This window comes from Sapajus apella, unplaced genomic scaffold, assembly GCF_009761245.1.
Source record: "Sapajus apella isolate SASKATOON/1434 unplaced genomic scaffold, GSC_monkey_1.0 scaffold106, whole genome shotgun sequence".
Lineage (NCBI taxonomy): Eukaryota > Metazoa > Chordata > Mammalia > Primates > Cebidae > Sapajus > Sapajus apella.
The window spans coordinates 2,782,051-2,798,487 of record NW_022437046.1 but is presented as its reverse complement, the minus strand read 5'-3'; the positions used below and the strand labels follow the sequence as shown (position 1 = coordinate 2,798,487).

General features: G+C 44.2%; 2 protein-coding genes across 5 annotated transcripts in view; one reads left to right on the top strand and one right to left on the bottom strand.

Annotated features, from left to right (window-relative positions):
- The window catches only part of PAAF1 (proteasomal ATPase associated factor 1), a 46,577-nt gene extending 41,949 nt beyond the window's left edge, over positions 1–4,628 (bottom strand). For 2 of the 4 annotated variants that reach the window (XM_032259031.1, XM_032259030.1), the window contains exons 1-2: positions 3,787–3,890; positions 1,725–1,765 (exon numbers count right to left, since the gene is read on the bottom strand). In XM_032259031.1, coding sequence (XP_032114922.1) covers positions 1,725–1,765; positions 3,787–3,833 — 88 coding nt within the window. In that variant the 5' untranslated portion in view covers positions 3,834–3,890. Of the gene's footprint in view, positions 1–1,724; positions 1,766–3,786; positions 3,891–4,107 lie in introns of those variants that run through there. The other 2 variants (XM_032259029.1, XM_032259028.1) reach the window with 2 other exon arrangements.
- On the top strand, positions 3,933–7,596 carry LOC116537047 (cytochrome c oxidase assembly factor 4 homolog, mitochondrial). The gene is made up of 2 exons (XM_032259034.1): positions 3,933–4,092; positions 6,961–7,596. Exon 2 carries the CDS (start codon positions 6,977–6,979, stop codon positions 7,238–7,240), a length of 264 nt encoding a protein of 87 aa, XP_032114925.1. The 5' UTR covers positions 3,933–4,092; positions 6,961–6,976; the 3' UTR covers positions 7,241–7,596.
- The last annotated feature ends 8,841 nt before the right edge of the window (positions 7,597–16,437 follow it).

The window sequence follows — 16,437 nt, the reverse complement described above, 5'->3', positions numbered from 1 at the left end:
ATATATGTATACATTTGTATATTTGTGAGTATGTGTTTCTTTTTTTAGAGACAGTGTCTCACTTTCTGGTCCAGCATAGAAATGCAATAGCGTGATCACAGCTCACTGTAGCCTTGACTGTCTGCACTTGAGCAATCCTCTCACCTCTGCCTCTTGAGTAGCTGGGACTATAGACACGCAACACCATGCCCAGCTAGTTTTGTTTATTTGTTGTAGATATGAGGTCTCCCTATGTTACCCAGGCTGGTCTCAAGCAATCCTTCTGCTTTGGCCTCCCAAAACGGTGGATGGCAGGTGTAAGCCACCAGGTCTGGCCTTGTATTTTAAGATGATTGGCAAGTCACAATACTATAAAGTCCATTCTTTATTCCACTGATATAAACTATAATCTTTTCTGCAGCCTCAACCTCCCGGGCTCAAGAGTTCCTCCTATCTCAGCCTCCCAAGTAGCTGGGACTACAGGTGCATGCCACTATGCCTGACTAATCTTTCTATTTTTTATAGAGATGAGGATCTCACTTTGCTGCCCAGGCTTGTCTTAAACCCCTGGACTTAAGTGATCCTCCTGCCTCAGCTTGCCAAAGTGCTGGGATTACAGGTATGAGCCACAGTACCCAGCTAAAACTTTATTTCTCATAGAAATAAAATATATCAGCAACATTTGAAATGAAAGATAATCAGCAAAACAAAACTTTCTCACAGAATTTAGAAGGAAGGTTGATTTGTTTTAGAATTGTACCACATTGGTTATAATTTGAAAAGAATCGTGCAAATGACATAAGAGTGTCATTCAAAAGAAAAACTGATAAGACTTGGGAGCTTCCTGGATATGGGAAGGTCAAGTAACTAGGTTTTTCACTCTGATGCCTAGGTAAATGATGGTAACTTACGTGGACGGCAGCAATAAATTAAAAAAAGAAAAAGGCCGGGCGCAGTGGCTCACGCCTATAATCCCAGCACTTTGGGAGGCCGAGGCGGGTGGATCACGAGGTCAAGAGATCAAGACAATCCTGGTCAACAAGGTGAAACCCCATCTCTACTAAAAATACAAAAATTAGCTGGGCGTGGTGGTGCACGCCTGTAGTCCCAGCTACTCGGGGGGCTGAGGCAGGAGAATTGCCTGAACCCAGGAGGTGGAGGTTGCGGTGAGCCGAGATCGCGCCATTGCACTCCAGTCTGGGTAAGAAGAGCGAAACTCCGTCTCAAAAAAAAGAAAGAAAAGAAAAATGATGGTAACTTAAATGAGAAAATCAAGAAAGAGAATTCATTTGACAACAAACGTACTCAGCTTGGTTTTGGACTTCAGTAAGTCAGGTAACTTAAGGTCACTGTAAGCTTTAAGCAGAAATCTCTAGCAAACAACTGTTCCCATTTCTGCTTGAACATAGAGAGGTCACGGCTGGAGCTATAGATCTAGAAATTAACATCAAGAAGGTCCCTGAAGCTGCAGAAGTGCTTAGAATACAACAGCACAAGATAAGGGACTAATTAGATGCATCAACAATGTCTCCATGAATAAGTCTGTGGCTTTCAAACGGAAAATCAATCTGAAGGCCTTCCCTTGAAAAGGAGGATTTGGGGTGATGGCCATACAGTACAGACTGATCTAGCATGTTTGCAGACTGTATTATGTAAGGAGGCTGGGCCAGGAGAAAGTAAGAAGCTTTCTTCTAAGGGTAATAATCCTTCTTTAAAGTGACAGCATATAGATTTATAGGTATTACCTGGGGGATGACAGCTCAGCCAGGCCTCCCCTTCATCCTTCCTATGAAGAAAGACAAAAGCCTAATTAGGCTTACCAAAGTTGAATGGGATGCCATAGTTACAAGTGAAGAAGGAAGGTCATGTAACCTCCAGTTTGGTCATAGTACTTAGACATGATCTAGTTCTACCTCTGATCAGGTATAGATCATTCTAAGACAGACAAACTTTATTTGTTCAAGAAATATTTTGTGGATTAACTATTTAATTAATAGATATCTGTTGGTTAAATTAATGCTCATCCATCAACAGTGAGATCACTTTGAAAAATCAAGGTTATTTTATTTAGATATTTATCCAGATTATTGCAAACCAAGTCCTGTGTTAAGCACTTTGCATACAGCATCATTAACCCTCACAATAACCAAACAAGATTCCTTTTATTATTTTAGCACCTGCCCAAACACCCAAATCCTTCACCCTAGCACTTTTAGGGTATAATGCAAAGGGTCTATGCTTTTAAGACAAAGATCGAGGTTGACAGCAACCCTTTATCATTTGACAAGATGCATCATCTTGGGCAAGTTAAGTCCTCTGTGCTGTATTTTCTCATAGGTACCTGGTGGTACTTCATGTTACTGTTCTTTATTACTTATCACATTCTGTGTACTAGTAAGTAGTCTGTATTTTAGCCCACATAAAATTAAGTAAGGTGTAAATTTATAAGGTGTAAATTTCTTATGCAGAAGGCTATGTTTCATTAATCTTCACCATTGTTTCAATTTGAAAAACCCTTATTAGTAACAGCAATTGCCAAATATGGCACTGCTATATTCATCCTGACGCCTAGAGAAATAACTGGCACAGTATAAGATCGACAAACGTGGCCAGGCATGGTGGCTCAGGCCTGTAATCCCAGCACTTTGGGAGGCTGAGGCCGGCACATCACCTGAGGTTGGGAGTTCGAGACTAGCCTGACCAACACGGAGAAACCCTGTCTCTACTAAAAATACAAAAAAATTAGCCAGGTGTGGTGGCACATTCCTGTAATCTCAGCTGCTAGGGAGGCTGAAGCAGGAGAATCGCTTGAACCTGGGAAGCGGAGGTTGCGGTGAGCCAACATTGTGCCATTGCACTCTAGCCTGGGCAAGAAGAACGAAAGTCCATCGCAGGAAAAAAAAAAAAAAAAAAAAAGATCAACAAACGTTAGGTGAATGAATAGTTTGCTGTGTACTCCTGACTAAGATGTCAGCTTTTTCTTTTTTTTTTCTGAGAAAGGCATCGCTCTGTCACCCTGGCTGGAGTGCACTGGTGCGATCTTGACTCGCTGCAACCTCTGCCTCCTGCGTTCAAGCGATTCTCCTGCCTCAGTCTCCCAAGTAGCTGGGATTATAGGCGCCTGCCACCACGCCCGACTAATTTCTGTATTTTTAGTAGCGACGGGGGTTTCACCATGTTGGTCAGGCTGGTCTTGAACTTCTGGCCTCAAGTGATCCACCAACCTCAGCTTTCCAAAGTGGGATTACAGGCGTGAGCCACCGGGTCTGGCCTGGATGTCGGCTTCTGGAAGAGCAGGAACCATCACTTGTATTTAGAGTATACACCTGAGCTCTACCAAGTATCCAGTATGGGACCTGGACATGGTGTTAGTTTCCTTAATAGTATCGTCCAGTATGCCTAATATAGCATTAGGGGCCTAGGAGAATATAAAGGTTCCATCACATATACAAAGTGGTGGTGAGTACAGGGGCTTTTGGAAACAACTGATGACTAATCAGTACTTGCTAAATGACTGCTTGGCCAAGAGCCTTCCTGCCTCCCAGTATCCCTATCTTTCTCCAACTCACTGATCGTAGTTCGGACGCGGGGATCACACAGCTCATGTGCTCCCTTAGCCTGGGATAACTTTTCATAGAATGACCATACGGGTTTGATACTTCTTTTTCCAGACCCTGTTCCCTCCATATCCCTCAACAATTGATGAAGTAACCCCTGTGGATATCCTGGACCAGGCATAGCTCTCCTTGACGCAAAAGCAACATCCACTACCCTCCTCCTCTGCCTCCGTTCTGAGCCTGAATTCACCTGAGGGCCTGAGCCCAGTCGCTCTGAATCCTCAAAGGCGCCGCCATCTCGACCCCGCCTCCACCAGCCCACCTCTTCCTCCCCTTCCCGGAAGTGGGTTCCTGAGAAGGGTGTGGCGAGTACAGAGGGCGGGCGTCCACCGAGGCCACCAATGAAAACGTGCGGTGGGTTCACCGCCCCTTCCGTGTGCGCGCTCCCCACGAGGTCCTTGTTCCTGGGAGGATGGACCTAAGATTCCCAACTGCCTGCGAAGCCCAAGCTGCCGCGTAGGTGCACGCGTTCGGGCCCTCTTCTCCCACCTGTTCGGTGAGCATCGCTTACCTTGTTCTTTCTCCAGGAGGCATTGTGGAAACAACAGGGCTGCGCTAAGCGGCGACGCGCGCGCATGCGTCCTTAAAGTTCAAAGTCAATGCGCCCGAGAGGCGCTTCAGGCCTCCTAGCTGCCAGCATTTTTCTGCTTTAGGATCCTTTCCATGACTTCCTAGTTTAAGCCAGCCTCCACGATTCAGCTGCCAGCCATCTACTCTGTCCTGATCTCTGAGCACGGGTCGTCCTCATTTTACTCCAGAGTAGACTGAAACCAGAAGGTGGTGAGAGGAGAGTACAGTAGCATTTACTAAGTCCTATTGTAGCCCAAGCACTTTTCATTCGTTATATTACTCCTCATTCTAATTGTGCGAATTAAATGATATTAATGAGGAAACTAAGATGAAAAAGATGGCATAAGTAAGGGCGTAGTGCTGGGATTCGAACACAGATCTAGGTTTAGGATTGGTTTGGGATCCAAGGCACTTTCCATTCCACCGTTCTTGCTCTAAATGATTTGCTCCTGGCCTATTTAAAGAGTTAACAGTGTATTTAAGAAAAGAAAACTATTAATTTTATTGAGATCTTGAGACGTAAATATAGCCCCACCTCCTCAAAAGCCTGAGGTGGCACATGCCTATAGAGAAAGGGTCTCCTGCTGTCGCCCAGGCTGGAATGCAGTGGTGTGATCGCGGCTCACTGCAGCTGCAACCTCCCATGTTCAAGTCATTTTTCCACCTCAGCCTTCCGAGTAACTGGGACTATAGGCATGTGCCACCACACCAGAATAATTTTGTTTTATTTTTTCTAGAAACGAGGTCTCAAAGTGTTGCGTAGGCTGGGCACAAACCATCCTCCCACCTCAGCCTCTCAAAGTGATGGGATTACAGGGGTGAGCCATGGCACCTGGCTTCATCTCTGTGTTTCCAGAGAGGTTATCAAATGACATGTCCAAGGGCACCAAATGAAGCAGTGACAAAGCTAGGTCCAAGTCTGTTTCAAAGCCCATTTTCCCCCCTCCTGCCTAAGTTATACTGCTTCCAAGGCAAATGAGTTGTGTAAAGTGCCTAACTCCCTAAAGAGTCTTGAATTCTCTACTATATCCTACAAAGCCTTGTGATGATCACTTATTTATATCATCAGTTTAATTTGTTGTCTTGTTCTCATATTCTGTTCTCCAATCACTGAACTTTTTTTTGATCTCGTGTCAGATTCTATCTCAACCACCTGCTCTTCCATTGACCAAAAATACTTTTCCCATCTCTGGCTAACTTCTGTTCATCTGTCAAGTTTCAGCTTGGAAATCACTTCCTCTAGGAAGCCTTCCGTGCCTATTCCTGCCCTTATGTGGATTAGGTATCCCTCAGCTGTGGTCCCAGTCTTAGCCATCTGTACATTGTGTAGTAAACTGCCCTGTCTGTTTCCTTGTCTAGGCTGTAAACTCCATGAAGCCAGGAACTTAACTTAGTCACTTCTGAATCCTCAGCACTAGCATAGTGCCTGGTAAATGACAGGTACTTAGTCATTTGTTGAGTGAATGGCAGACACTGTAAAGGTATCAAGGAGTCCTTCTAGTGTCTTTATAGCCCATCATGGTGAAATTTTTGCAAAGGCTGAAGTCATTTCTCTTCAAACCTTAAGTTCCTTCTGTATGCTACTTTGTGCTGAGTCCTCTGATGCAAATGGATAAGACAGTTTGGACAAATAAATACACCTCACATTTTTGTATAGTTTACAAAGTCATCTCACTTACCTTATAGATTCATGTCTTAAACCTGGCCTCTGCATGCTGTATGCTACTACCACACTTCACTCTTTCCATCCTCCCCATGTGTCAGAACCTACCCATATTTGGGCACTCTTTCACGTTCTAAACTTTGTTCTTCAGGTATAGAATAAGGCCAGTAGGATAAAAGAAGAAAGGTTATTTATTTATTTGAAACAGGGTCTCACTGTCACCTAAGCTGGAGTACAATGGCACCACCATAGCTCACTGCAGACTTTGAATTCCTGGGCTTAAGGGATTCTACCACTTCAGCCTCTTGAGTAACCAGGACTACAAGTATGTACCACCATGCCCTGCTGATTTTTAAATTTTTTTGTAGAGACGAGGTCTTGCTTTAACCCAGGCTGGTCTCAAACTCCTGGGCTCAAGCAATCTTCCTGCCTCAGCCTCCCAAAATGCTAGGATTATAGGTGTGAGCCATCGTACCTGGCTGAAAGTTTAGTTCTTTTTAGGTAGATCAGAGATTGTGTCTCTAAAAAGATGACATTTCACCTAATTCATATTCCAGTAGCAAAATCCATTGAGCTTATTGAATGTTATATTAAGCATTCTCACATACTTTATCTCATTCAGTTCAAACCACTCTGCAGGCCTGCTGTCAGCCAGGCCTACTGCTGGGGACACAAACGTAAATCAAGACAAACATCAGCTGGGCACAGTGGCTCACACCTGTAATCCCACCACTTTGGGAGGCTGAGGTGGGAGGATCACTTGAGACCAGGAGTTTGAGACCATACTGAGCAACATGGAAAAACCTTGTCTGTACTAAAAATCAAAAAAATTAGCTGAGTGTGGTGGTGCACACCAGTAGTCCCATCTATTCTGGCAGGGGTCGACTGAGGGATTGCTTGATCCCTAAAGATGGAGGCTACAGTGATCCTGGGTGACAAAGCAAGACCCCCTCAAATAAAAAAATAAAAAATAAATTAAAAACAAGCATGTGTCTTTAAGCTTAGAGTCTCCCACAGGAGACAGACATAAACAGGCTAAACAGTGCAGTCTGGTCAGTGCTATTTATAATCTACGAACCTTACATATCATCATATCGCTACTCTAACCTTGTCTCTGTTAATGTTCTATAGACTCCCCACCCCCAAGATGTCAACCTCAGTCCCTCAAGGCCATACCTGGACCCGACCTGTGAAGAAAGAAGAGGAGGAGGAGGACCCGCTGGACCAGCTGATCTCCCGCTCTGGCTGTGCTGCCTCCCACTTTGCAGTGCAGGAGTGCATGGCCCAGCACCAGGACTGGCGGCAGTGCCAGCCACAGGTGCAGGCCTTCAAGGACTGCATGAATGCACAGCAGGCGAGGCGGCAAGAGGAACTGCAGAGGAGGAAAGAACAAGCCAGTGCCCACCACTGAGACCCCATACCACCTATCCCCAGTAGATGGCCCTGCCAAAACCAGCAACCAGAGAGATCATAAAAGAAGAAATTCTGAATGGTGGGTGTGGGAGGTGTAAAACATGCGGATAGTTTTTGGATCTGTAGTTGAGAGCAATGGGTTTGGACATGACTGCCACAAACAGCTGTCATATATTCAGTGTCAGATCTCACACATCCTCAGCCGTCTTGTTCCACCAGTATTTGCCATGAAAACAAAGAATGGGATAAGGGATGCTCCCCCACCCCACATCTTGGGTCAGTGTACTGAGATGATTTTAGGGACATTTGTATTTTAAATTAAATTCATAATTTAATGGTAAATTGGTTACCTAATTAGTGCCTTTCTCTTTCATCACTTGTTCTGGATCAGTTTCAATCAGTTTAGGGGAAAGAAAAAAGCAAATGGGGAAACTTTTTATTCAAATAGAGTTTTGTTTTTTAGATGGAGTCTTGCTGTGTTGCCAGGCTGGATTGCAGTGTCACATTCTTGGCTTACTGTAACCTCTGCCTCCAGGGTTCAAGCAATTCTTCTGCCTCCACCTCCTGAGTAGATGAAACTACAAGGCACGCAACACCACACCCAGCTAATTTTTGAATTTTTAGTAGAATTGGGGTTTCGCCATATTGGCCAGGATAGTCTCAATCTCTTGACCTTGTGATCCGCCCACCTCTGCCTCCCAAAGTGTCGGGATTAAAAGTGTGAGCCCTGCACCCGGCCTGTTTTGTTTTTTGAGACAGGGCCTCTGTTGCCCAGGCTGGAGTGCAGTGGTACAATCATGACTCACTGCAGCCTCAGGGCTCAGGCCCTCCTCTCACCTCAGCCTCTCAAATAGCTGGAACAACAGGTGTGAGCATAACCACACACAGCTAATTATTCAAATTGAGTACCTATTAAATGCCAGATTCTGTTGAATTAACAGATAATGAATCTGGCCTCAACCTGCTTCCACCCCAACAAACACACAGAGTTGGGCTAACATTTTTAAAGTATATTTTCAGCTTTTGAAAAGTGGAAAAGCTGTCAACATTGACTTTTATTCCCTCTTAACAATTGGCTGGAGCTGAATAATAATTCCCCTTTGAGGAGGATGTGTTTTCTCATTCAAAACAGTTGCATATCACTTTTCATTTTTCTTCAACAAAACTCCTCTTCCATTCTAGTCTATTCTTTTTTTTTTTTTTTTTTTTTTTTTGAGATAGAGTCTTGCTTTGTCACCCAGGCTGTAGTGCAGTGGCACAGTCTTGGCTCACTGCAACCTCGGCCTCCCTGGTTCAATCAATTCCCCTGCTTCAGCCTCCAAAGTAGCTGGGACTACAGGCAAGTGACACCACACCCAGCTAATTTTTGTATTTTTAGTAGGGATGGGGTTTCACCATGTTGGCCAGGCTGGTCTTGAACTCCTGACTTCAGGTGATCTTCTTGCCTCAGCCTCCCAAAGTGCTGGGATTACAGGTGTGAGCCACTGCATCTGGCCAATAACAAATACTTCTTGAGCACTATTAGAAGCCCAAATCTGAGGTATAGTAGGCCTTAAAATTTACTTTGAGACTTCATGCCGGTATTTGGAAGAAGTAAAGAGAAAAGAGGGGAGAAAGTAGGAGTTTAAAGAATAATCCTATTTCAGGCCGAGGGGGATAACCAGGCAAATTATAATAAAAAGACAAATCGCTATGTGCCCTTGTGTACTCGATGCTGATTCATCAGAGTAAACAAGCAGTGTGCACTGGAGTTTTCAGCAAGAATCTCAGAGAAGAGAAGGGAATTAGTTGACATGAACTTTTTTTTTTTTTGAGATGGAGTCTCTGTCCCCAGGCTGGAGTGTAGTAGCATGATCTTGGCTCACTGCAACCTCCGCCTCCCAGGTTCAGGCAGTTCCCTGCCTCAGCCTCCCCAGTAGTTGGGATTACGCCTGCTACCACAGCTGACTAATTTTTGTATTTTTAGTCGAGATGGGGTTTCACTATATTGGCCAGGCTGGTCTTAACTCCTGACCTCGAGATCCACCGGTCTTAGCCTCCCAAAGTGCTGGGATTGCAGGCATGAGCCACTGTGCTTGGCCAAGTTGAACTTTAAAGATGAAGTAGGCCGGGCCTGATGGCTCACGCCTGTACTCTCAACATTTGGGAGGCCAGAGCAGATAGATCACTTGAGGTCAGGAGTTCAAGACCAACCTGGCCAACATGGCGAACCCCGTCTCTGCTAAAAATACAAAAAAATTAGATAGTCACAGCGGTGCATGCTGAGTGTAATCTCAGTTACTTGGGAAGCTGAGGCAGGATAATCTCTTGAACTTGGGAGGTGCAGATGGCAGTAAGCTGAGATCATACCACTGCACTCCAGCCTGGGTAATGGAGTGAGACTGCCTCAATAAATAATAAAGATGAAGTAGACATTATTTATAAATTATAACAGAAAAGATTACCATCCAGAATAAAAAGTACCTGGAAGCCATTAAGAAGCACATAGTTTGATAGAAAAGTGAACAAATAGGCCAGGTGCAATGGCCGACGCCTATAATCCCAGAATTTTGGGAGGCCAAGATGGATGGATCACTTGACATCAGGAATTTAAGACCAGCTTGGCCAACATGGCGAAATCCCGTCTCTACTCAAAATACAAGAAAATTAGCCAGGCATGTGCCTGTAATCTCAGCTACTTGGAAGGCTGAGGCAGGAGAATTGCCTGAACCTGGGAGGTGGAGGTTGCAGTGAGCTGAGATCATGCCACTGCACTCCAGCCTGGGTGACAGAGCAAGATTCATCTCAAAAAATAAAAAAAATATATAAAAAAAGAAAAAAAAAAAAAGGGAACAAATAAGCCGCAAAACATAGGAAACTGTAAATACGCTCTACATCATGGATAATCACAGAAATTTTTGTTTTTGGTAGAGATGAGGTCTCACTCACTATGTTGCCCAGGATGGTCTCAAACACTTGGGCTCAAGTGAGCCTCCCACCTCACCCTCCCGAAGTGCTGGGATTACAGGTTTGAGCCCCCTTGCCTGGCCAGAATTATATTTTTATAAGACATATATACATTAGGTTTATTGCAGCATTGTTTGTAATAGTGAGTAAACAGTCAATGTCAATTTCCATCAATAAGGAATTTGCTTGTGTATTGAAATCTTTTACAATAGGAATGTATGTATTTTCGTAATTTAAAATAGTAGGCTGGCCAGGTGCGGTGGCTCACGCCTGTAATCTCAGCACTTTGGGAGGCCAAGGTGGACGGATCATGAGGTCAGGATGTCAAGACCATCCTGGCCATGGTGAAATCCCGTCTCTACTAAAATACAAAAAATTAGCCAGGCGTGGTGGCACACGCCTGTAGTCCCAGCTACTCTGGAGGCTGAGGCAGGAGAATCGCTTGAATCTGGGAGACAGAGGTTGTAGTGGAGATTGTACCACTGCACGCTAGCCTGGCGAAAGAGCAAGACTGTCTCAAAAAAAAAAAAAAAAACTAGTAGGCTATGGACAGGGTGCAGTGGCTCACGCCTATAATACCAGCACTTTGGGAGGCCAAAGTGGGCAGATCATGAGATCAGGAGTTGGAGACCAGCCTAGCCAACATGATGAAACCCCATCTCTACGACAAAAATTAGCCAGGCATGGTAGTACATGCCTGTAATCCCAGCTACTCAGGAGGCTGAGGCAGGAGAATCACTTGAACCTGGGAGGCAGAGGTTGCAGTGAGCCAAAATCGTACCATTGTAGTCTACCCTGGGCAATAGAGTGAAACTCTGTCTCAAAAAAAAAGGCTATGGAGGAGGGGTGATAGTAGCAGAGAGAAGCATAAAGGGCCTCTTTAGCAGGAAGGATGGCTTCCAAACCAGCTATGTGGAGCAAGCATGTTTTGGAGGACACTGGCTCTAATAGGGAGTTAGCACAGGGTGGGTCACAGAATGTATTTGATCAGGCAAAGAGGACTGTTGCCATCCAAGCCTATTTCAAATAAATGCGGATAATTTCTGTGTCACAAGCTTACTAAGACAAATAAATGAGGGAATGAAACATACGTAGCTAATAATAAAAAGTGTTAAAAATTTATTGGGCATTGTGTCTAAACATTTTTCGTATACCACAAAAAAAAATTTTTGGGGGGGGCATTCAACTCAGACAATCTGGTTCCAGAGCCTCCTCTCAATCCCAATGATGTGCTGCCTTCAAATCCCAGTTATGCCACTTACTAGCTTTGTGAGTCTGGACAAGTTACTTAACATCTTAGGATCTATTTTTACTTCTGTAAAAATGCAAATATAATACCTTCTTCACAAGCCTCAAAACTAATACAGGCCTTCCTCATAGGATTTTTGAAAGATTGAGTCATTGGTTTAGCTTAGGAACAGCATCTGCCACATAGTAAGTGTTCATTGAACATTAGCTATTAACCATCATCACTATTAATATGTGCTAGTGACTGTCCTGAGTTACATTATCTAATCTAATCTCGAATCCTCTGAACATGACATTCACTCTCCTTTAGATGAGGAAATAAAGCTCAGACTGGGGATCAAGCTCTAAGTGTGTCTTGCTCTAAAGCCTAGGCTGTTTTCTGCTCTGTACTCTTGGAGGCATCTGGTGCCCAGTACAGTGCTTAACACACAGTAGTGAGTAACCACATTGACTTTGCTTTTATCAGCTCTTTGCAAAAAGGAAATTAAGTGTTTGCAATTAATTAGTGCAAGTTGCCCACAGTGATCTAGATTGGTATGTTTTTCTTTAGTCTCAGCTCTGCAGCCCACAGTCCAGGAGCTGAACTTTAAGGTAGTCCATACTTGTCCCTATAGGATCTAACTCTGGCAACTTTGGGTTGCCTCTGCAGAGAGGCTTGGTGCCAGGGATGAGTGGAGAGACCTCTTGACTTGATGCCTCTCTTGGCTAGGCCTAGGGCAGACTCACGGTTTAGCTCTTCCTTGCAAGGTCCTTGGCTGGGAACTTGGCCTTGTGCTCAGTACAAATGTGCACTGTAATGTGTTTTAATGGATGAGTAAGAAGATACTCCTCCCACCCTCTCTCCATAAAGTTGCCAGACTAAGTCCTTGGGCTGTGGACTAGAAACCCAAAGGGAGCTGGGCGTGGTGGCTCATGCCTGTAATCCCAGCACTTTGGGAGGCTGAGGTGGGTGGATCACCTGAGGTCAGGAGTTCAAGACCAGCCTGGCCAACATAGTGAAACCGCTTCTCTACTAAAATTACAAAAAATTAGCTGGGTGTGTTGGCGGGTGCCTGTAATCCCAGCTATAGGGAGGCCGAGGCAGGAGGATTGCTTTAACCTGGGAGATGGAGGTTGTAGTGAGCCAAGATCATGCCATTACACCCCAGCCTGGGTGATAGAGCAAAACTCTCTCAAAAAAAAAAAAAAAGAAACCCAAAGAGAACTGAAGAAGTCCAGACTGAATCCTTACATTTTCCTGTAGTAAATGCTGGGGCTCCCTCCTCTACTCCAGCAAGGACTTAAAGCAAGCAGAGGTAGCAGTGATTCCTGCCTCTCAGAAGATACCTTTTCAAGAGTTTTCATTCTTCAGAGCCTGGGCACTCTGTCTAAATGGTAAGCTGATTTCCTAAAATGAGCTGCAATGTCTGAGAATGAAAGTTATTCCAGGGAGATTATTATAGCCAAATGAATCATTTCAGATTCTGAAAGGAAGATCAGACATGTGAAAACAAATATTCACAGAGATCAAAGTACAGATTAAACAAGCACAAGACACATTGGCCACCTCTACCTGTGGTGTCTCTCCAGCAGGTCTATTTCTAGGCACACCCAATATAGGCTCAGAAAGCTTTCCTTAAGTACACTAGAAACAGACGGGACCCAGGGGTCTCAGCATTGCTAGTGTCTGAGCGGCCAAAATACCTAGACTTCATTTGTTTCTCCTTGTCTAAAACATACCTTTTTAGAATCCATAGCTGGCTATTTCCAGGCTTCCATGGTGGAGAAACAAGTCATCCTCAGCCAGAGGAAAGGAACAAAAACAGGAAGCTGAGGAATCTGCTGGCTTCAACTAGAAAAACTGCCAATTTTACCCATTTTAGTGACCTGTCCAGGCACGGTGGCTCAGGCCTGTAATCCCAGTACTTTGGGAGGCCGAGGCAGGTGGATCACCTGAGGTCAGGAGTTCGAGATCAGCCTGGTCAACATGGTGAAACCCTGCCTCTACCAAAAATACAAAAATTAGCTGGGTGGCAGTTGCCTGTAATTCCAGCTACTTGGGAGGCTGAGGCAGGAGAATTGATTGAACCTGGGAGGTGGAGGTTGCAGTGAGCTGAGATTGTGCCATTGCACTCCAGCCTGGGTGAGAAGAGTGAAACTCTGTTTCAAAAAAAAAGAAAGAAAGAAAATGAGTGATCTACATAAAAATCCTTTTTTAAAAATCTCAGTAATGTGCATTCAGCCACTCAACCAGGAATTGAGTAACCTTAAACTATGCTTGGCTCTGCCACTGGCTAACTAGGTGACCTTAGACAAGTCTCTTTCCCTCCCTGGGCCAGTGAACACATTTGTAAAATGAAGACCAAAATAGTTTATCTCCAAGGTTATGTATTGATAGAGCCAGTATTAGAACACATCTATTCTGATTCTCAATCCACTGATATTCCTTCTTCTCTCCTGCCTATCCCTTGAGATTCCATGGCAGTGCTAGGTATAATTTAACCCCAACTAGGATATTCAAAACTGAAAGTATGCTGAAGAAATGAAGCACTGATGTAACACAATGGATAAAACATTATGCTAAATGAAGTCAGACACAAAAGAATACATACTGTATATTTCATTTATATGTAGTACTAGAAAGGCAAAACTGATCTATGGGAGTAGAAAGGAGGTTGGTGGTTACTTCTTGGGGAAAATGTGAAAGATGGCCAGGTGCAGTGGCTCACGCCTGTAATCCCAGCACTTTGGGAGGCTGAGGCAGGCAGATCACAAGGTCAGGAGTTCGAGACCAGCCAGTTGGAGACCGGCCTGGCCAACACGGTAAAAACCCTGTATCTACTAAAAATACAAAAATTAGCCAGGCATGGTGGCACCTGCAATCCTAGCTGCTTGGAAGGCTGAGGCAGGAGAATTGCTTAAACCCAGAGACAGAGGTTGCAGTTAGCCGAGATTTGCACCACTGTACTCCAGCCTGGGCAACAGAGAAAGACTCCATTTCTGGGGGTGGGGGAGAGGAAGAAATAGATTATGAGGGAACTTTTTGGGGTGATGGACATGTTCTTTACCTTGATAGAAGTATGGATTTCATGGATAGGTAGACGTAGTTTCAAAATTGATCAAATATATGCTCAAAATCTGTGTGTCACTATATATAAATTACACCACAATGAAAAAAATCTTAAAAATGTATGCCAAAGAAGTTTTAGAAGGGAAGGAAATATAACATTTACTGATCATTACTAGCTCATTATATACATTATCTCCATCTCAAGTCCCTAAAAAGGGATTATCCCCATTCTTCAGATCAGAAATCTGAGGTTCATTGAGGCTAGAATAACTCAGCTTCAAAACTAATAAATGTAGAAGTCAGGCACAACCCAGGTTTGTTTGCCTCTTTTCCTTTAAAAGTTTGTCTCAGGGAGGGAAGGGAAAGTATTTTCAACCTGGAGCCAGAAGACTTGTGTTCCATTTGGTTTCACTGCCATGTGATCCTAAGAACATCCATTTCCTTCTGAGCCTCCCTCCAGGAGAGTCAAAGCTCATAATTGTTTTGTAACCCTGAGGTTCTGGCAATCAGAATATCTCCAGTCCCTCTTACCATGATAAGACATTAAGAGTAATTTTCATTTGTCTCAGGGCAAACTAATCATGAGGAACAAAAGCTCTCTGACTCCAGTCAGAGGATAAATCATCAACTAGGTCAGTGACACAAGAGCTCCAAGGTGACAGAATCCAGCTGCCTCCTGTGTCAGAAGCCTGATTCATTCCTGAGTAATGTGACAGAAAGAGGTGGAGTAGGAATCAAGAGATTTGAATCCTGCTGCCCCTCTGCCAGTGACATACCCCATGACCTTGGGCAAAGGATTGCCCTCTATGGACCCCTAACCTGTACTTAGGTAAAAGACACAGTTAGTTTGGCTGAATCCTAAAGTCCTTAAGCTCCAGTATCTTGTCAATTTATGAAATTCTGATTCCTGCTTCCACATATTGATAACAACTGAGCAACTGGAAAAGACTGCTATTTTTTACAGGTTTCCAAATGGAAAACATGTGACATGCCCACTGCCCATATTATATAGAGGCAATACACATGCAGCTACCCAGCTCTGCCATTGTAGCATAAAGCAACCAGAGGCAGTATGTAAGTGAGTAAACAAGGCTCTTATCCCAGAAACCTTTATTTTATAAATTTTATTTATCCCTGTTTTATTTTATAAAACAGGGAGGGGTTTTGGAATTAGATAGAGCTGGTGATTGCACAACTTTGTGAATGTACTAAATAAATGATACTGAATTATTCATTTTAAAATGTTTAATTTTATAAATATGAAACCAAATTATTTCATATTTGAGCCACCGCGCCAGGCCTAATTTTTATATTTTTTAGTAGAGACAGGGTTTCACTATGTTGGCCAGGATGGTCTTGATCTCCTGACCTCCTGATCCTCCCGCCTCAGCCTCCCAAAGTGCTGGGATCACAGGTGTGAGCCCTGCACCCAGCCAAATCTCCCCCGCCTTTTTTTTTTTTGTTTGTTTTTTAGGAGAAAGGGTCTTGCTCTGTCACCCAGGCTGGAGTGCAATGGCACAATCATAGCTCCTGCAGTCTCAAACTCCTGGGCTCAAGCAATCCTCCCACCTCAGCTTCCCAAGTAGTGGTACTACAAGTGCACACAACCATGCCCACCATGGCTAATTTTAAAAAATGTTTTTGGTAAAGACAAGGTCTCCCACTGGGCGCGGTGGCTCAAGCCTGTAATCCCAGCACTTTGGGAGGCCGAGGCGGGTAGATCACAAGGTCAAGAGATCGAGACCATCCTGGTCAACATGGTGAAACCCCGTCTCTACTAAAAATACAAAACATTAGCTGGGCATGGTGGTGCATGCCTGTAATCCCAGCTACTCAGGAGGTTGAGGCAGGAGAATTGCCTGAACCCAGGAGGTGGAGGTTGCGGTGAGCCGAGACCATGCCATTGCACTCCAGCCTGGCTAATAAGAGCGAAACTCCGTCTCAAAAAAAAA